The sequence below is a fragment of the Thamnophis elegans genome, chromosome 3 (genome assembly GCF_009769535.1).
Source record: "Thamnophis elegans isolate rThaEle1 chromosome 3, rThaEle1.pri, whole genome shotgun sequence".
Classification (NCBI taxonomy): Eukaryota; Metazoa; Chordata; class Lepidosauria; order Squamata; family Colubridae; genus Thamnophis; species Thamnophis elegans.
In genome coordinates this window covers 131502337-131523634 of record NC_045543.1, presented here as the reverse complement: position 1 = coordinate 131523634, position 21298 = coordinate 131502337, and the positions used below count along the sequence as shown (strand labels likewise).

Genomic DNA, 21298 nt, shown 5'->3' with positions numbered 1-21298 from the left:
TTCTTTCTTCATCCACACGTGCATACCTTACTTCTGTTTCCTAATGAATTAAGTTTTTGTAAAGTGAGCAATATTTACTAATGAAATGAAGAATATGGTTCCTTTTCACAAGAGTGTGATTCCTTGCCCTGAGAATTTTATGAAGAAGGATGGGAAAGCAGGGCTAAATCAATAATGCCTATTTGACAAGGGTTATAGTCAGTGGTGGGATTCCAATTATTTAACAACCCGGTTCTCTGCCCTAATGAACAGCCAGGTAGGCGGGGATCGGTGGTCATGTGACTGAGTGGGCGTGGCCAACTCAACATCACTCACATCAATGGGCGCTTCGTCTTGGCTGTTACAATGTAATAAGGGTTACCGGAGAGGCAGTTTCTGTAAGCAGGCACTAAAAATTAGGCTAGAAACAACACCAGACTGTTTCCTTCCTGTCTTCCTTACAGGATTAGCCCTGTTAAAGTGGGGGAACAAACCGAATGAGATTTCTTATCCAAACTGCTTACCAAGTTAACACCGATTCTCCCGAATAGGAGTCAACTGGCTGAATCCCACCACTGGGTTTAGTAAGAGACATGAGACAAGACTCACAAATTCACATTTCTCCTCAGGTTCCTAGGTCCCTTTCTTACATGATCTCCACTTCCCTCCGGACTGAAATTCTATTAGTGATCATAAAGAGAAAGACTTTTTTTTTTACCCTATCAGCTGCTCCACCTGGTTGCAAGCCTGTTATGACGATGCGCAAAGGGTTGGCATGAATTTCGAGATCCCAGGCCAAAGGACTCGTGTTCATCCCGGCATAAAGTAATGGATTCCACAGGGCTGTGCTCCAGGGGAATCTCCTGAGGTTCATTCTTCTGGATGGATGGGAGGACCTTCCCACCGGCTCTGCCTGCAGGCACCATGCTCCTATTTCTTGGGCCTTGGGACTCCGTGGTATTCAATACTCATTCAGGCTTTTCACTCGGGTGAACTGCTTCGATTCCAGTTAGGAGACCTCTTCGTTTCTAGCGGTTCCTTCGAAAGTCTTTAACATTCAAGTAGCCGGGATGAAGCTCCGGAACGATGATGAAGCTCTTTAGCTGGAAGAAAAGGGAGTCTGCTGGATGCTCCCGAGCTCTCTGTCGATTCCTAGGCTTGTAGCGGCTAAGTCACTGCAGGTATTTGTCACAGATTCTCTCTCTGGCGGGATCTCCATTTTGCACCGAAGGAACCGCAGGGGAACATTCCAGTCATGGTCTCCTTTCCTTTGACCTTTCGACCATCGACCCTCTTTGGAATGAGTCTCCATCTTGTTTGGCAAGTCATCTCATCGCTCACATCTCCATCGTAAAAAGCAATCCTTCTCTGCCGTGGAAAGCGACTGGGCCCCTTTGGGGCTGTCGCTGAAACTAACGTGCCGAGCAGCTGTCTCCCTTGGCTGCTGAGAGACCGGCGAGCTATTGCCGGTAGCCGGGGAACTGCCACAGGCTGGATTCTTTGGTAGCTAGAATAAACACATGGTATATAATTGGCAATATTATCTAGAACGTGATGACCTGATCTATCGCTATTTTCCATATACCTCTCTGTTCTTACTATTGTTATGCCCTAGGCTTCCCAACGGCCTGAAGCAAACTCCTTGTCCATGACAAAAACCCCTTTTATTAATTTACTGTGAATTCTGCTCATTAATAGAGGAGAAGTCTTTCTACAGTCACAGACTATTCTGGCTTGGAACTCTGCCAGGCCGATATCTGCAAAATTGGCAAGGTGTCTGGTGAGAGTCACCAACCAATTAAGCAAACTAATTGTCTCGGCAAAACTCCACTACCCTCTCGCTCCTCTTTTATTTCCTTGGAGGGGCCATTCAGCGTCCATTGTGGCCTTACTCCCAAGTCGACCCCTGTTCTTTAGCTGTTCCCTTCATCTGGCAACTGTGCATGGACACACTGGGAACAGGCTCCAGCTGTTCTTCTGCCTCACTGATGTCGGACTCCGAAGGCAGCTGATAACTGGCATACGGCTCTGGCCCCCTCTCTGCCTCCGAAACAGAGCCCTCATCAGAGCCTTCCCAGACTCCAGGACTGGCCCCTATTCTCCCCAACCTCCTCACTATCCGAATCTGCTGCCAGCTCCGCTGGCCACTGACAGGCCACAACAACTATTCTCTCCTAAACAGCAATAAAAATGACTTTATAAAAAAAAATGGGGGCGGGGGGAGAACCAGGCATCTTATTATCAGTAATAACTGTACTCAAGGTCTCAAACAGGCAACCCCATTCAATTGTAGGGTTCCGTTTATGGAAACATTGTAAAATACATTGTAATTTGTGTGACATTATTTGGATTTTTTTGGACTGCTTTGTGAGTATCTGCCTTCAAGACAGTGTTGAAATTCCTTTAGTTTGCTTTTTGGAGGTGTTTTGTCCTTGCCTTCTTCCTAGGGCGAGAGAAAGGGACTGGCCCTAGGGTCACCCAGCTGTGCTTAAGGCAGGACTAGAACTCATAAATGTCTCCTGGTTTTAGCCTGGTGGCTTAACCAATACAACAAACTGGCTCTAGCCCTCACCTTCTTTTGTTCTGTTTCTCTCTATATAATAGTTTTTATCATTTTTATTTGCGTGCATTTTCAGTGAGTTATTTATACATAGGTTTTCCCCTGCTGCTGTATTTTTTTTAAAAAAATCTTGTAAATAATTCTGCAATCCACTCAGCAAGTTCTAGTTACTGGGCAGATTAAGGCTAGGAAGCTACAGAGCAGGGATGGGGAACGATGGTCCCTTTATCATTTGTGGACTTCAACTCCCAGGATTCTCGAGTCAGCATGGCTGGCTCGGGAATTCTGGGAGTTGAAGTCCACAAGTCACAAAGGGGCCATTGTTTCCCACCCTCTTCTATAGAGCAATATTGTATTCTATGCAATAGAAAAGGACAATAAACTTGGAAGTATTACCATGCCCCCTGAAGCCTACCTGGAATGCCAGAAGAAAGAAGACTCTCTCTAGGGAACTGCTCCGACTCTTGGGCCGAAACTGCTCTTCATCACTGGATCCAGTCACGGTAGTCTCCGAGAGTGACAATTGGCTCGCCCCATCTTGTAAGAAGTATTGGGAGAGCTCTGTTTCAGAATTGAGGGAGCTCTGCTGAAATAAATACAGAGAGAGAAAATGGGATGTTGCAGCCATCAATCCCCAAGACCAATGGACCTCAACTTTCTGCTTGGCAGCCAGCAGTGGGGAGGGGGGAAGAGGGGATGGTTCTGTGTGAGTGGCAGGGGCACACCAAGTATGCACAGCTCCATTTACACAAGTGCGGAGCTTTGCAGGTGAGCACATGTGCCTGCTGCTTGCCCAGTTTGGGGAGGGTGCAGCCCGGGGGTTTGGGGACCCCTGCCCAAGACAGGAAATCATCCATGCTAAAGTTCCTGCTCTCTTTCCTATTGTTTTTCTTTCTCAAATGGTTCGTTCCTTTAGATCAGCGTTTCTCAACCTTGGCAATTTTAAGATGCATGGACTTCAACTCCCAGAATTCCTCTAGATCAGTGATGGCTAACATTTGCACACGCACATGCCCACAACAGCAATGTGCGCGTGAAAACCCACTGTGCGGGCCCTCTGCACGTGCACGTGTGACTCCGGTGTGACCATCACCCGCGCATGCACCCTGCCCCCTCTCACCCATTTTTGACTTCCAGATTGGTTAAGGAGGACCTAAACCCCCCCTGCCCCATTTTGAGCCTGGAAGGTTTCCCTGCACCTACCTAGAAGCCAAACGGGGTGTGGGGGTTTGCGCACATGCCCCCTGTGTCCCATTTTGGTGCTGGAAATCCTCCTGCACCAACCTGGAAGCCAAAATGGAGCACGGGAGCACTGCACGAGGCCCCAAAATGCAATGTGAACAGCCCCAATGCATGTGCCCTACCCCTTGTGCATGCATGCATGCGTCCCCCGCATGTGCCCCACCCCTATGCATGCACAGCAGAGACCCAGAGACCAGCTGGCCAGCGGGAGGCACAGAAGCATGCATAGTGGAGCTGGGCAGCGATTAGCATGCCTGCAGAAAGGGCTTTGCATGCCACCTGTCGCATACATGCATAGGTTCACCACAGTAGTGGGTTTCAAAATTTTTTAAAACCTCTTCTGTAGGTGTGGCCTTTGTGGGAGTGGCTTGCTGGCCATGTGACCAGGTGGGAGTGGCCAATTGTAAAATGTGGTAAAACTCACTTAACAACGCTCTTGCTTAGCAACCAAAATGTTGGCTCAGGAACTCTGGCATTGAAGGGTGCAAGTCTTAAAGCCTTCAAGTTACAAGACCCTTGCACCACTAACCCTTTAGAAAAAAAATCCAGGGGTGTTCAAACTTGACCGCTTTAAGACTTGTGGACTTCAACTCCCAGAATTCCTCCTCTCACTCTTCATCTTGATGATGTGCAGATGGGCGGGGGGAGGGAGCTGGAACCGGTTCTAAACGGCATGGTAGATTCGTAGAACCTCTTCTATAGAAAAGGTTAGAACTGGCAGGAACCCACCCTTGGTTCACCATCACGGCTCTAGATCAATGGTTCTTTCCATGCTGACTGGGGAATTCTGGGAATTGACATCCGCACATCTTAAAGTTTGCCCAAGATTCAGAAACACCGATTTAAGATTCTGCCACTCTTTTTACTACCATTTGATTTGTTTTCCGAATCATTCAATTGCCCTTAACGAACAATTAAACACTGGTCAGAGTACGAAAAAAATAGATTTTTTTAAAGTCCGGAGATGGGTTAATTATCCCAGGAAAAAGAGACTCACTCTAATTAGCAGCATGAAACAACAACAACAAAAGACTGGAAACCAAAGTGAAAAACGATTGCTCCTTAATGCGGAAAAGTCTGGCTCTGCAACGGAATTCAACACTTTTGTCAGCCTTCTCCTTGAACACATGAAGGCTTAAAAAAAAAAATGAGGGCAGAGAGCAAGAATGAGAACGCAGGATCTACAATCTCTGTTTCTGACCCCGATACATTTTGCAAAAAAAGAGGACCTTGTGCATTTGCTGGAACGTGCCTGCAAACTTTTAGACAGGCAAGATGACCTTCAGGGACTTTACTATTTGATGTATTGAAGCTACGAATAGGAAGAGGGATTCGGCTCTGTCATGCATGGGAACTTCCTGGCAGGTGTTGTGTTCCTATGTGTCCTTTCCCCTTGTGAGATCGTAACCTCTGCAACAGACTTTTGACAAAAGAAATCCCCAGTGGGACAATTCAACCAATGAGAAAAGCCACCCCCCCCCTGCATCCGTTCTCCTGCCTGCTCTACCTACAAGACAAGAAACAGAAGAATTACAGGACCTTCTTTGCCTTGATGGACACCCGTGGATGTATGTGTGTGCGTGCAAGGAAGTCCCAACTTTTTCTAAGCCACAGAAACTCCCCCTTGCTTTAAAGTTTTGCGGTGGAATCTCAATAGGTTTACCCGACTCGCTGGCTCCAAGAAACGCTTCATTGTCCAGCTCAAGGGCGAGGAGGCTTCAGTCGGTTTAGACTTCACGCTTGGAGATGGACTTTTTGGCAGGTTTCCTGTTCAAACAACAATTGGGTTCGACAGAGAAGACATTAGCTTGTGAAATAGCACATCCACAGCAGAGGTGGAATTCAGCAGGTTCTGTCCAGTTCGGGCACACCGATAGCAGTGGCTGCGGCAGGCTCCGCGCCCCCCCCCCAATATAATGCACAAGCACTGCACAGGAGCAGAGGGTGGTGTGCATGCGCAGACGGGGCGCATGTGAGCGTGCTCACATTTGCAAACCGATAGGGAAGGTAAATGAATCTCACCGCTGGTCCACAGGCTTTCCACATTTGACGTTACTTGGGAGGAAGCAGAGGTGGTATTCAGCAGTTTCTGACCAGTTCTGGAGAACCGGTAGTGGAAATTTTGAGTAGTTCGAAGAACTGGCAAATACCACCTCTGGCTGGCCCCGCCCACATCTATTCTCTCCCTCCCAAGTCCCAGCTGATCGGGAGGGAATGGGGATTTTGAAGTATCCTTCCCCTGCCATGCCCACCAAGCCACACCTACAGAACTTTGGATCCCACCACTGGAGGGAAGGCGGGCTTCTTAATGTCTTTCTAGAAACGTCCACACAATTCTCCGCTGACTTGCGGAGACCCAAAGGTGCTTTTTTTGTTTTTCAAGAAGCAACTGGACTTTCTGGTTTTTCTTTGACGACATTTCACTTCTCATCCAAGAAGCTTCTTCGGCTGATGTTTGACTTGCAAAGTGTAGCACAGAGATCACAGCTAGCACAGCGTGAGTTTATGGCTGTTCAAACCCGAAGGAAAATTAGGCCCCTTTGAATTCTAACTCTACCCAAGAGTATTTCAGCGCTGGATCAGTTCCTCCAAAGAGGTCTAGAGTCTGACAATGCTGGCTAGCCAAAGAAAGTTTTCTCCTCTAGGACAGCCACCGTCAACAGAGCCAACAGTACAGAACAAAGGGAAGCCAGAGCGAAAGACGGATGAGACATTCCGTTGCTCCATTTCCTATTGCTGCACTGACCACATCTTTTCCCCTCTTGGCAGTAAGAACAGAAGGAGACAATGTTGGCCATGAAAAGCTGGAGTCCTCCAGCTACTTTCAGCCGGCCAGCTCTGTTGCTATACCAGTGAACTGCTCTTTGATGAGTCCAAACTGAGCAGGCTTCTCAATTGTGCAGCATAAAAAGTGTCATAAAAATGCAGCATAAAAAGAAAAGAATACGTTTTCTGTTGAATTTGGAGGAAAATTCCTTTTTGCAGGAGGAGGAGGAAGAGGAGGAGAGGTAGAAAAAGAGGAAGAGGGAGGAGGAGGAGGAGGAGGAGGAGGAGGAGGAGGAGGAGGAGGAGGAAAAGGAGCAGAAGGAGGAGCAGGAGAAAGAGGAGGAGGAGGAAGAGGAGGAGGAGCAGAAAGAGAAAGAGAAGAAGGAGAAAGAGGAAGAGGAGAAAGAGAGGAGAAGGTGAAAGAGGAGGAGGAGCAGAAAGAGTAAGCGAAAGAAGGAGAAAGAGAGAAGGTGAAAGAGAAGGAGGAGGAGCAGAAAGAGAAGAAAAGAAAGAGGAGGAGGAGGAGGAGGAGGAAGAGAACAAGACAGAGAAAGAGGAGAAGAAGAAAGAGGAGGAGGAAGAGCAGCAGAAAGAGAAAGAGAAGAAGAGGAAAGAGGAGGGGGGAGAAAGAGGAAGGTGAAAGAGGAGGAGGAGCAGAAAGAGAAAGAGGAGAAAGAGGAGGAGAAAGAGAGAAGGTTGAAGAGGATGAGGAGGAGCAGCAGAAAGAGAAAGAGGAGAATGAGGAAAGAGAAAGAGAAGAAGGAGAAGGAGAAAGAGAAAGAGAAGAAAGAGGAGGAGGAGGAAGAGAACAAGACAGAGAAAGAGGAGAAGAAGGAGAAAGAGGAGGAGGAGAAAGAAGAGAAGGAGAATCACCATATGTCATTTTGAGCCAATCTAGTTTAGGAGACTTTGATCTACCCTGACTGGATCTTCATATTAGCAAACAGGAATATTGTCCTAGTTCAGCGACGCTCAATCTAAATGTCAGGATTACCCGTTGCCTCCGTAATCAATCGTTCATCTTCATGTGACAATTTTTCATTTTTAATGTGATTAAAAGGGGGGAGCTACTGGAAGCCATGTGGAATTATCGCGTTAACTGGATTTAGTTATTTTTTTTATTTTGTTATCCTTATCAACCAAGGAGAAGTTCAAATACATGCAAGAGAAATAAAAGACCCACAAACGTCGGAATTGACAAGCAGATCAATAAAGAAAAAGCAGGGGTGGAAATTATGATATAAAGAAGTCTTCCAGAATTTGTAGCCATATATAATGTCAGTTAAATCAGATTTAGTTTTGTCCCTGTTCACTTCCTCGTCACTTAAAGGACCACTCTGCTGTCAGACTGGAGAAAGTCATATATCCCCTAATTAGTTCATCATCCCTTGCTGAACACTGATATGTGAATTGCTTTCTATTTCATTTCACTGCATTTTAATGGAAAAAAGTTGGCACTAAACATTTGTGGACTAATAAATCAGTTCACCTTTTCAGCAAAGATGAAATTGGTTATAGTATAATAACATATGGAAAAGGTGGTTGCTAGGTTTTTAAAACAACCTCCTGTTGTTTTAGAGACTTAAGAGTAAATAAGAGCCAATTTTACAAAGCTGTTGTGCTAAGGCCAGGGCTATCTTAACAGCATTATGGGCCCCGGGCAAAGCAGTGTATTGGGGCCCCTACGACAACTACTCACAGGAATAAAAATGTAAATGGTCAATAAAATTAACATGTATTTATTTTATTGGCACTTCCAACAAATAAATATGTAATAAATATGTTGCTGTATTTATATGATACAAGGTGCATTGAAGGATTAACATACACAGATTCGTATGGGGCCCTATGCTCATGGGACCCAAGGGGCAAGTGCCATCAGGCCCATGCGTGAAGATAGCCCTGTGCTAAGGTAGAATTTAAGAGATCCAGAAGCTGCAGTTATAGCCTTACAACTGATCCCTGATTTTTTTCTTTTTCACATTGTGTGTGTGTGAGAGAGAGGGGGGGGGAGGGGAGAGGGAGAGATGGAGGAGGCAGGGGGAGGGGGGAGAGGGAGGGGAGAGGGAGGGAGGGAGAGGAGTGGGGAAGGGAAAGAGAGATGGAGGGAGAGAGGGAGGGAGAAAGAGGGAAGGAGAGAGGGAGGGGAGAGGAGGAGAGAGGAGGGAGAGGAGATGGGGAGAGGGAGAGAGAGGGAGAGGAGGAGAGAGGGAGTGAGAGAGAGAGGGAGAGGAGAGGGAGGGAGAGGATTAGAGAGAAAGAGAGGGAGAGAGGGGGGAGAGGGAGAGAGAATGGGAGAAGGAGAGAGGGAGAGAGGGAGAGAGGGAGGGAGAGGAGGAGAGATGGAGGGAGAGAGAGATAGGGGGATGGGGAGAGGGAGAGAGGGAGGGAGAGGAGGAAAGAGGGAGGGGGAGAGAGGGAGGGAGAGGAGGAGAGAGAAGAGAGGGGGAGAGAGAGAGGGAGGGGGAGAGAGAGGGAGAGAGAGAGGGAGAGAGAGAGGGAGAGAGAGAGGGATGGGGAGAGAGGGAGAGGGGGGAGAGGGAGGGGGGAGAGAGAGGGGGAGAAAGAGAGGGAGAGAGATAAAAGAAATAGCTTCCATGGAACAATTTTCCTCCTGCAGTTGTGGGTGCTTCATTGCTGGAAGCCTTCAAGAAAAAATTGGGCAGCCATTTGTCTGGGATGGAGACCTCCGAGGTCCATTCCAGCTCTATGATTCTATGATTGCATAGCTATGGCCACCATCTTCATTTATTTTTTGGCTCCCCCAGCTGATATTTCTTCATATTTGTCCAATTAATTGAAAATAAAACGTAACATCCTTTTGCACAAAATGTGCGCAGAACAAACTTTCTAGGGATGTATCTATACTGTAAATCAAGAGCCAAATCTTAAAGCAATTTCAGAAACAGATGCATACCTGAGGAATGAGGAGAAGGGACGTCCTTGTTTTCTCTGTGGGTGGTTCGTGTTATGGCTTCATCCATCTCCTGTTCAGAAACCTATTATTAAATTGGGTGGGGAAAGGATTTAAAGGTATATTCAGGAAATAACAAAATGTATTACTTCAGAGTTCATGTACGTTCTTTTAATATGGAAAATAGAAATTGGAAAGTGCTGATGTAGGCTGTGTAACATAGATTTTCCTTTTTTTTTCTTTCCTTTTCGTGATTTTGAAGTAAAAGCTTCCCAATAACCACATTTTGAAACCTAGCACTACATGGAGTGGCATTTGGAGCACAAAAAAAAAGAAAGAAACCCCACCCTCCTCTCTGAACTAGAAGACAAAAATGAATACACCAAAGAACATCTTGGGTTGGGCACCTTCAAACATGTAGCAGCTCCGAGAACAATTAGTTCTGTAAACCATTTACTCATTTGATGTTATTAATTGTATGGCCTTTGTTTGCAATTACAGTGGGATGGCTGCACCACTGGTAGACGTAAAGAATGTGTCTGTAAGACATTCTGTTAAGGCTAGACACCAACGTGATGGTACATAATCAAATTAATCAGTGGTCTTTGTTTGTTGTTATTGTCTCCATGTTCTGAGGGTTGGATTTAATTACGGCCTCCATTTGAATAGTGACGTACAAACTGTGGTATGTACCCCGTTCTTTTATCCTCCCCATTTTCTAAATTTGCATAGCTGAGGGTGCAGCAAAAGGCCACATTTTAGCAGTACAGTATTTACATCTTTTTACGTGTAGAAATTTAAATGTGATACGTGGAACTTTTCCTGGATATCATGCTTTTATTTGGCCTTAGCTCCCCAGCATCAAAATATCAAAACAGAATAACAGAGTTGGAAGGGGCCTTGGAAGTCTTGGACTAGAAGACCTCCAAGGCAGCGGTGGGATCCTACCAGTTTAACAACCGGTTTGTTGAGCGCGTGCCTGACATGTCTGACGCCCGCTGTGCGCGCATGAGCAGTTCACAGGAAAACAGCTGAGGTGCGGCAATCCATTCTGCCACGCCTATTAGCTGGGCTAAAAAACAAGGAAATGTAGATAGGTATAGCCCAGGATGGGCGGGCAAACCTGTTCACTCTCAGCTGATCTTTGGAGCTACCCAAACCGGGCCGAACTGCTAGAATCCCACCCCTGCTCCAAGGTCCCTTTCAATTCTGTTATTCTATTCTATCACTCCGTGCAACTCCTCCAACTATCTCCCAAAAACCATCATATATCTTCTCTTGTATGTGTCTCCTAAATGCACAAAGTTTGCCATCAAAACAGATGCTGCTAATGGATCTTTTTCCTTCAGCCTCTTGCCCTTTCCCTCCCCGGATCTTCTCTAGCGAGTTAGTAGGTCTGGATCCTTGAGAAGGAAGGAGGGGAAGTAAATCCCCAGTAGATAAACACAAGAACACCTGCATAATATGGAACTTTGTAAAACTGGGGAAGAATTGGTGTATTCTTTAAAAGGAAAGATCATGAAGAATGGCTAAAGAATCTGGAGGTATACAACCCGCAGAAAAGATTATTGTGGAGGGAATTGCAGAATCTGATGCTTAGTTGTATCAGAATATGATATCACAATGCAGGTACAAAAGGGGAGGAGCTTGCATCACAAGGTGCAACACTGCTTTTGTCACTCACTCACACACACACACACACACACAGACAGACACACACACACATACACACACCGGCCGGCTTCTTTGCAGACTCCTCTAGTCCTCTAATATCTGAAAGTTTTCAAAGAGAAGAAATAATGGATTTAATGTTGAATCTCCCAAAAGGCTGAACCTGACCCAATAGGTTACAATTACAAGGAAAGGGTATATGTCAAGGAGAATTTTCTGGCGCTATGAGCTGCCAATAGAATATAGACTGGCCCATGAAGGAGTGTGCCCTCCTTTGCTGGAAGTGTTGGAAGAAATGTCCTTCTGGGTTTGGCTCCAAGTGGGGAAAAAGACACTGGAGACATGGAGGCTGCTTGGAAAGATGGTTTATTGGTGGACAGGACCACATGGCTTGAGTCCTGAACAGAAAAGAGGGATCACATGCTTCAATGTTGGTGGAGAAGGAGAAAAGGGAGGCTGAGATGCTGAAAGTCCCTGGTCTTATGCCCTCTCTGGCCTTTGATCTTGAGCTTGTATTCTGATTGGTTGTCAGACTCCCATGGGACCATGCATGGGCAACTCTCTAGGCTGCATTTTGAATCGAGATTTGGTTCAGTTCTCAGATGCCATGTGGGGAGATGGGTAAAGGATCAATATTATCATGCCTTAATCCCATCCCCCTGGAGCTGAAGGGGAGAACTCTTTATTATTTAAAGGGATTTGCTTGGGCATCTTAATGGCGTATTGACAGGAGGATGGGCAGGAAGCTGCAGGGAGCTACTCTGTCTTTCAAACATGTTTCTTCCTTTTCACATCCAGGGAAATTTATTCTGCCTTTTTAATATTTCCTAGGATATTTCATTTTTCTGGGAGAGGGCTGGGTGATAACTTCCTACAGAAGTAACAGAATAACACAGTTGGAAGGGACCTTGGAGGTCGTCTAGTCCAATCCCCTTCTCTGGCAGGAAACCCTGCACCATTTCAGACAAATGGTTGCCCAATTTCTTCTTAAACACTTCCAGTGTTGGAGCATTTACAACTTCTGAAGGCAGGTCATTCCACTGATTAATTGTTCTAATTGCCAGGAAATTTCTCTTTAGTTCTTGGTTGGCTCTCTCTAGATCAGTGGCTCCCAACAGGGGGGGGGGCAGGCCCCACAGGGGGGCAATTTGCTTTTTAATGGGAGCAATTTGAACTTTGTTTAAACCAAGTTAATGGCCTTTTAGGCTTCCTCTGGGTGAGTAGATTTCACTTTTTGAGTAAAGTAAAAAATATATGTCATGGGGGAGGGGCATCAGGGTTTTAGAGATGCTTAGGTGGGGCATGGCCAAAAAAAGGTTGGGAACCACTGCTCTAGATGGTAACTGTCTCCAAGTCAGAATGAAATTCGTGTACATATAAAATTCCATTATTAGAGATATTCTAATGGATTCTGTGCTAAGAAGGTAGCTGGGTTAGTGGATTCCTAAAATATCTTACAAATCTATGGAATTCTAATTGAATCTATCTGCAAAGATCACATTTGTTGTTATAGTTTCCTTTTCCTAGCACAGCTACTTTTAAAAAATTGAGGTGGGATTCTTTAGTCTCCAACAAACCATCCGCAGCATTTTGATTTAAAGGTGGCAACTGCAAAGGAAAGGGTTGTATATGTAGAACCTATCCTTTTTGTTTGACTTGGTGTAACTCAACACTCAAGGCACACTCCTACAACTGAAAGGAACTGTATGCTTTCCAAAGCAAATTTAGTAGCTTAAATCAGCTTTCAGAGCCCCATTTACTCAAAAAACAAAGAAAGAAAAATTTATTCTGTGGAATTGGTTTTGGAAATACTTAAAAAAGAAAAATACCAGGTAATTTGGGAACAAAAACAATTCTGTCTGATGGAATGTAGATTAGCTATAAAAATATGTATATTTTAAAAAGGGGAGTTTGTGTCCATGAAATTGTCTATAAAATGAAATGGAAAGTGAGAGTAAGAACAACATGCCAAGCTTAATAAAGGAACAACGAAGAGATAGAATTTTATATATACAAAGTAGAACAATCACAAAGTGCAAAATAGTAAAAAGTAATTGCTAAAAAAAAATAGGACAAACTAAAACATTCAAATCTTTACTTATTAGCAGGGTGTGCTTTGGAAATCAGGCTGACATGAATTTCCTTTCAAAATTCCTTTAAGGGTATGAAGAGGAGCCCAGGCACCCCTCAATTAATGTGTGATCTTTGTATTTAGTTGGTTTTAAAAAAAATATGTGCTTATATTAAAAAGCGTAGGACAATATCTATTTTTCTTATGATCTTCTATAGAAAAAAGTATCTTCATGTTTGATGTAAAACATCAAAGGTACAAATCATTGAACAGAATGAGCCATATAAATTAGGAGTCTCCAACCTTGGCAACTTTAAGTCGTGGACTTCAACTCCCAGAATTCCTCAGCCAGCTGGCTGAGGAATTCTGGAAATTGAAGTCCACAAGTCTTAAAGTTGCCAAGGTTGGAGACCCCTGATATAAATACTACGAGGGTGGATAGAAGCTTCCCCTCTCCCCTGTACTGAATAAATGGGCAAACTAGGTGATTTATAACTACATTCACACAATACCAAATCAGATTTTTTTAAATCCAAGTTTTGCTCAACCTGAACAAGCCATGTGCTAGTCGTTCCTGATTCTAGGGGGCAGTGCTCATCTCTGTTTCAAAGCCGAAGAGCCAGCACTGTCCGAAGACGTCTCCGTGGTCATGTGGCCAGCATGACTAAACACTGAAGGTACACGGAATGCTGTTACCTTCCCACCAAGTTGGCCCCTATTTTTCTACTTGCATTTTTACGTGCTTTCAAACAGTTAGGTTGACAGAAGCTGGGACAAGTAACGGGAGCTCACTCCGTTATGTGGCACTAGGGATTCAAACCGCCGAACTGCTGACCTTTCTGATTGACAAGTTCAGCATCTTAGCCACTGAGCCACCATGTCCCTTGCAGAAGTGTTAGTCTGAGGTATATAAAGAGCATATAAGTTACCTGCTTCTGCCTTAGGGGACCAGAATAAATCATAAAATGAGTGGTGTAAACTATATACACAACAAAGAACAAAAATGTTAAAAAGTATAAAACAGAGTAAAGTAGTTACTCCCTGAGATTTTACAGTGATCAGGCTTCTCAGGGCCTGAAAATGCCTAACATGTATATTTCTAGATTGTGAGAAAAAAATAAAATATATTAACCCAGGTTTTCTAGGTGTCTTGGATGTCAAGTATCACAACTCCAGCCACAGCGGGTTTTGGCCAGGGGTGGGCTGCTATGGGTTTCCCCGGGTTCAGGAGAACCCGTAGCTAACGTTATGCCCCTCCCGCCTCTCTCCTCCCACATGGACCATTTTGGATGTGAGGTAAGCATAGGGCCCGTGTGGAGGCTCAGGGAGGGGGAAGAAATGGGCATCTTGAAAGTTCAGGAAGGCCAGAAACGGGCCCGTTTCCAGCCTCTGTAGGACGGGGGAGGCAGTTTTCATCCTCCCAGAAGCTCAAGGAAAGCCTCCAGAGCATGAGAAAGGCGAAAATGCCTCCCCACCCACCCAATGCCATGGTGCAGGAGGCCGACTAGGCCACACCCACCATGGCCACGCCCACCCAGAAGCCGGGCAGAGAACCTGTTGCTGAAATTTTTAAAGCCCACCCCTGGTTTTGGCCATGCTATCAGAGTGTTAAGGGGGTTGATCCATTCAGGTGTGTACCAAATTGGGCAATCCTGCACTAATCTGTAATATCCACTCTGCTGGGTTTTTTTTTAAACTGGAATCATCAGGCACTTTGCTGAGAAACAAGCCTGTGAGCTGGAATTGTTAGGAATTCAGCTAAAGATGCACATATGTCTTTTTGTTCTAATATACTTTTTCACATATAAAACCATTGTGCAAGGCTTGGGGGGAAATCCTATGAATGTAAGCCGCCCTGAGTCCCCTCAGGGAAAAGGGCGGCCTATAAATCCCAAATAAATGAAATGCTGCAGAGAAAAACTGAATATCTTCCATTCTGCTTCATACCTTTGGGTTCGGATGTCGGCTAACAATAAGGCTAACCGGGCCGGGTCCACATTCACTCAAGATGGCGTAAGCTTCACTCAGCGCTGCATGACGCAAACTGACTGAATCTGCTTCCAGGATCTGATCCCCACGGCTAAAGAAAGACAGACATCAGCTTTAATGGTGCCGTTTCTCAGAGGGAAGAAGAAGCCATCTCACCAGAAAAAGTTCAGACAGAAAACATTTACTATAAATCCAAAATGCAAAACAGGAAAACATACATTCAACACTAACAACAACAACAACAACAAAGAAAAAAATGTACAAAAAAGGGAAAGAATGATCCAAATATCAAATAAGTTTAACATTAAATATCTAAAAAATGCACCCCTTAAATATTGCTTAAATAAGATAAGATAATAAAATAAAATATCCTCCCCTTACAGAACAGGTGTACAAATAGTTTTAAGCTTTCATCCTTATTTAACAAGAATACTATATTATATAAACAAAGTTCCAGATGAGATCTTTATTTAATAATCAAATTGACCCAACACAGTGGTGCAATTCAGCCGGTTCTACGCGATTCAGGTGAACCGGTAGCAGTGGCGGCAGGAGGCTCCGCCCACCTGGCCACGTTATCACATCCCATTTTTGATACTCTGATTCACATTTGCAAACCGATAGCGAAGGTAAATTGATTTCATCCCTGACCCAACATCTAATGTGTAGATAGGTAGGTATGTAAATAGGTAGGTTGATAGACAGACAGACAGCCAGATATTGATATATATGTATAAACAACAGTCAACATTACATTACAACAGTCTTCAAATCCCTCTGTTATTCTATTTAACATGTAGAAAGTCCATAAGCAGCTTCCAGTCTTTTATGAAACTGTCTAGTCCATTGTCTCTAATTAAACCAGTTACTTTTGCCATCTCTGCTAATTCAGTCAATTTTTTAAAAGAAACCAAATTCTAAAGATCTAATCAGAAGCAAAAGAATTCCCTCTTAGATGGGCTTTTCTAATAGCCAGCTAAGCTACAAGCCAAAATCCTTTAAAATTGGAGCAGAAACTCTAAAAATTGCATAACTAGCTAGGAATCATTGGAGCTGTGAAATTACTTTTCTAGTTGTGAAATAGGTTGATTTAGTTGCTTCATAGGCTGATGCTGTCTGAGAGAGTAATCAGCTCTCTCCTGCTTCCAAATTAGTTCAATTCTTCCTTATCTCCCTTTCTCCTTTGGTTCTCTTTTAACTCTATTTAATTTCTGAACCTTTATGTAGATATTAAAGACTTGAATGTGACTTGAATTAATGAATCTGACCTGAAGTGATATACATCTAGTCTAAAACCCTTCCGAGGTTAAGTAACCCACTTAATTCCATAGGGCTATAAAGCAAGTGTTTAATTTAGGGGCATAGAAACAGTGGTTCCAAGGTCAGAAAGAAGTTTACAAAACTTTGGATGTGGCTCCCAATCTCCCTCTTAAGTTAATAATATAGCTAATCCTCGTTTAATTACCATTTATTCAGTGATCATTCCAATTTATGGAAGTGCTGAACAAATGGTAGTTAGAACCAGTCCAGGGGTGAGTTCCTATGCGAACCTGTACTGGTTCACTCATGCGCACCGGTACTAGTTCACTCATGCGCACGTGCACCAGCCACACATTGCTTGTGAATGCGCAGTTCACTGTAAATGGTTGTGCGCATGCACAAAGACCATTAAAAGCTAATAAACAAGATACAGCAATGCCAATGAAGACCGGGGAATCGGTTCAGGGGCTGAGGGGTGGCCAGCCTGGGTCACTGCCGGTTCTGCAACCCAGGCCAGATTATCCCTACCAGTTCAGCCGAACTGGGCCAAACCGGGAGCAACCCACCTCTGAACCAGTCCTCATAATTACAGCTGGTTCAGCATCTTTGCAGTCACATGATTGTGATTTGCGACTTACCCTCCAGATTCCCACAAGGCAAAGCAACAGGGGAGCAGTTAGAAAGTCACAAGTCATGGTCAAGTGAGGTCCTCAGGACCCTTGCTTAACGACAGCAACCCGAACGTTTGCCACTAAATGATGCAATCATATGGTGTTTTTTTTTTACTTATGACTGTATTGCTTCTCAACAGAGTTTCCAGTCCCAATTACTGTTTTTAAGCAAGAACTACCTGAAATAATAATTAATGCCACTAGGCTTCCAGAGACAAGTCGTGCCCATCTTGTGTCTTAACGTGACACAAAACAAAGCCTAAAGAAAAAAAAAATGAAATGTCTTGAGATAATCCAGAACTACCATGAGATCTCAGTCAGGGCCAAGCACACTGGGTCTTGGATTACCATAAACTATAAGAAGTGCGCTTCCTAAGGGTTCAGAAACATGAACTGGGTTTCCAGTGGCTTTTTTGAGCATAAAAGGAATCTCATTGCAAACCCTTCCTACCACTGTGATAGCCCCAAAGGTAGACCAGATGAGGAAATCAATTCCGGGAAGCTACAATTACAACTGTACTGTATCTCCTTCTCTGTCTTATAGTTAGGAAGTCATCTACCTGAAATATTTCCAAACCATATCTCATAGTAAAGGTAAAGGTTTTCCCTGTCCAGCCATGTCTGACTCTAAGGGGCAGCGTTTATCTCCTTTTCCTAGCCAAGGGAGCGAGCACAGTCTGCATGACTATTCACCCAGATGCATGGAACACTGTTACTTTCTCACCATAGTGGTACCTATCTACTTTCCCTTGCATGCTTTCAAATCGCTAGGTGAGGCAGGAACTGGGGCAAGAATGGGCAAGAATGTGGTGCTTGGGTCTCAAACTGCCGACCTTCCAGTGGACAAGCCCAGCATCTTAATCATTAGGTCATCCCACCCTCCCCATCTCATAGTTTCTGAACTTAAACTATGATTCAGCTCCTTTGGCTTAGGTGACAGTTCTTGCATATCTCCTCAAGAGCATCTTCCATAGTCTCTACACCCTGCCAGATAAGAGTTTTTAAAAGGAAGTCGCAGCTAATAGGTAGGGAGAAGATCATGTTTGCGCTCCTAGGCATAAGAGAAGATACCTCATGCCTATTGACCCTATTACAGCAGGGAGCTCTCACTCAGAATAATGGGAGCAGGTTTTGCCCTGCTGGCTGTTGCTCTGGTATCTGCCACTGATGCCATGGCTGTGCAGGTGAGGCAGGGAGGGGAAGTCCAAGGTATGCCCCATTTGCAGTTATGATAAAATGACATTGCACTGAAAACAACAATGCAGGTGCCAGCAGAATTTTAACTGATGTAGTATCTTTTGGATGTATACTGTATAACCTTTGTTCCTGGTGCTTTACTGTTCTCTGCTTTTCATATCATAAGCTACTCAGAGTCCTGTGGAGCTGGGTGACCTCTAAATTGAATGACCGAATGAATGATGGGGGCCTTTAAGAAACCAGTTCAGGACTAACCTTAATCTTCCATCCATTTTAGCCACAGATCCTGGAGCCAAGCTGTGAATATATATACCCGGAAGGCTGTTCTCCAAGGTGAGGCAACAAGCACCAATGCCCAAGCCAACCCCGGGTTCTGTGATGAAATAAAAACAAGAATAGTTTAACTTATTGTTCACTGGCACAGTCACAAGGCATAAAATACTTCTTAAGAATTGTTCTTTGTAGAAACCCTTCTATCATGGCCACTTTTTACAGAGGCACACTTGAGAGCATTTTAACAAACTGCATCACTGTTTGGTTTGGTGAGAGCAGTGCCTCAGATAGAAAGTCCATACAGAGAGTGGTAAGGACAACTGAGAAGATTATAGGAAGCTCGCTTCCTCTCATTCAGGGTACTGCTTATAAGCACTATGTACTTAGTGCCCGAATCATTGTTAGAGACCCCACACACCCACTTTATGGTCTGTTGCTGTTGCTCCCCTCTGGGGGGAGGTTTCGAAGTATTTCTGGCAGGACTATCAGATTTTGTAACAGCTTTGTTCTCTATGCCATCCATCTGGAAATCTCGGAAGATTTGTTTCTCTTGCCATTTACATGTATATATCCAAACTAAACTGTGTTGTTTCTCCATGTCATATAATATATGTGAGTACATGTATAATTTTGTAATTGTTTGTTTGTTTGTTTAGCTTGTCATGTTTATGTTTACATTAGAGGTGGAGACCCTTTGAGAGCTGTATGCAACGTAATTTCATTTTAATGTATGTTGATTAGTGTACAAAGTGACAATAAAGCTATTCTGTTCTATTCTTTTCTTTTCTATTCCATTCCATTCCATTCCATATTTCTATTCTATTTTATTCCATTCCATATTTCTATTCTATTCTATTCCATTCCATATTTCTATTCTATTCTATTCCATGCCATATTTCTATTCCATTCCATATTTCTATTCTATTCCATTCCATTCCATTCCATATTTCTATTCTGTTCTATTCCATTCCATTCCATATTTCTATTCTATTCCATTCCATTCCATATTTCTATTCTATTCTATTCTATTCCACATTTCTATTCTATTCCATTCCATTCCACATTTCCATTCCATTCCATTCCATATTTCTATTCTATTCTATTCTATTCCATATTTCTATTCTATTCTATTCCATTCCATTCCACATTTCCATTCCATTCCATATTTCTATTCCATTCCATTCCATATTTCTATTCTATTCTATTCCATTCCATATTTCTATTCTATTCCATTCCATATTTCTATTCTATTCTATTCCATGCCATATTTCTATTCCATTCCATATTTCTATTCTATTCCATTCCATTCCATATTTCTATTCTGTTCTATTCCATTCCATTCCATATTTCTATTCTATTCCATTCCATTCCATATTTCTATTCTATTCTATTCCATATTTCTATTCTATTCTATTCCATTCCATATTTCCATTCCATTCCATATTTCTATTCTATTCTATTCCATATTTCTATTCTATTCTATTCCATTCCATTCCACATTTCCATCCCATTCCATATTTCTATTCCATTCCATATTTCTATTCCATTCCATTCCATATTTCTATTCCATTCTATTCCATTCCATATTTTTATTCTATTCTATTCCATTCCATATTTCTATTTTATTCTATTCCATTGCATTGCATTGCATATTTCTATTCTATTCTATTCCATTCCATTCCTTTCCATATTTCCATTCCATTCTGTTCATCCATAGATCTTGAAATGGCTAAGACTCTTTGCAATGAGTCAGGGTGGATGAGGGGACGTTTCCTCCTTCTACTAAGGAGTTTAAGGCTGACTTTAAAGCAGAGGTGGAGAACTATGGCCCCTTTATGACTTGTGGACTTCAACTCCCAGAATTCCTGAGCCAACCCAATTTAAATGAGAAGACTGTGCCCCTCTCAGTTGCTGTATTTTCTTCATTTGGCTTTGATTCTTCCCTTACTTCCCTCAGATCAAGATATCTTGATGAAAGCTGATAGGAAGTGAAACAAAGTCATAGAAACATTTGATTCTGTGGTGATTCTTGACATCTCTCCACTCCAAAAGTGCTTATGCCCAAGAGCCAAATGTAATAAAAGAAGCCATTACAAACACTTTCCTTGTTTATTCCCTATATGAAATGTACCCTTCTTATTCCTCAGGCTCGAAATCATGATGAAATATCTTTCCAGGGTCTAACTGTAAATTCTTCCAGTAAAAAATTCTTTGCAAAAGCTGGAAAGGATTATGTATTATAAATTTAAAACAGATTTAACCTGATTTTCTACTCAACGCTTGTTTATTAATCTGATTTGTTCTTTCCGTTGTTTTTAATCAGAGCACCTTTCCCTCCACAAGTCACAACATTAGTTAAAAATATAACATTTTGGTTAATGACATTTGAAAGACTTGAAAGGCATAGGAGCCCATGGGAAGGACTCAGGGCAGGGGGCAGAGAAGAAGGGAACAGGTTGAAAATCAATTATAAGATAGGAAACTCCAAGCAAGATAAATACCATAAAATTCTTCTAAATCTGGGAAGGATATGGAAGCAATTCTGAAATGATTTTAAGGAGCAGGCACTTCATAGCAGAAGCAGCCATCTTTCCTGCCTCTCTCTGTTACCCCATTATGATCCATTTAAAATTATTTGTCATAAAAATGAATACAACTAGTTCTCACCTTATGACCACAACTGAGCCCAAATTTTCTGCTGCTGA

At 43.3% G+C, this 21298-nt stretch overlaps 1 protein-coding gene across 1 annotated transcript in view; it reads right to left on the bottom strand.

Annotated features, from left to right (window-relative positions):
• Positions 1–21298, bottom strand: part of PDZD2 (PDZ domain containing 2) — a 114710-nt gene that overhangs the window by 24520 nt on the left and 68892 nt on the right. The window contains 14 exon segments of the mRNA XM_032213899.1: positions 698–769; positions 771–893; positions 895–1010; positions 1013–1129; positions 1132–1311; positions 1314–1353; positions 1355–1462; positions 1464–1486; positions 2955–2981; positions 2984–3125; positions 5445–5548; positions 9465–9546; positions 15151–15283; positions 18576–18693. Of these exon segments, the coding sequence (XP_032069790.1) occupies positions 698–769; positions 771–893; positions 895–1010; positions 1013–1129; positions 1132–1311; positions 1314–1353; positions 1355–1462; positions 1464–1486; positions 2955–2981; positions 2984–3125; positions 5445–5548; positions 9465–9546; positions 15151–15283; positions 18576–18693 (1385 nt within the window).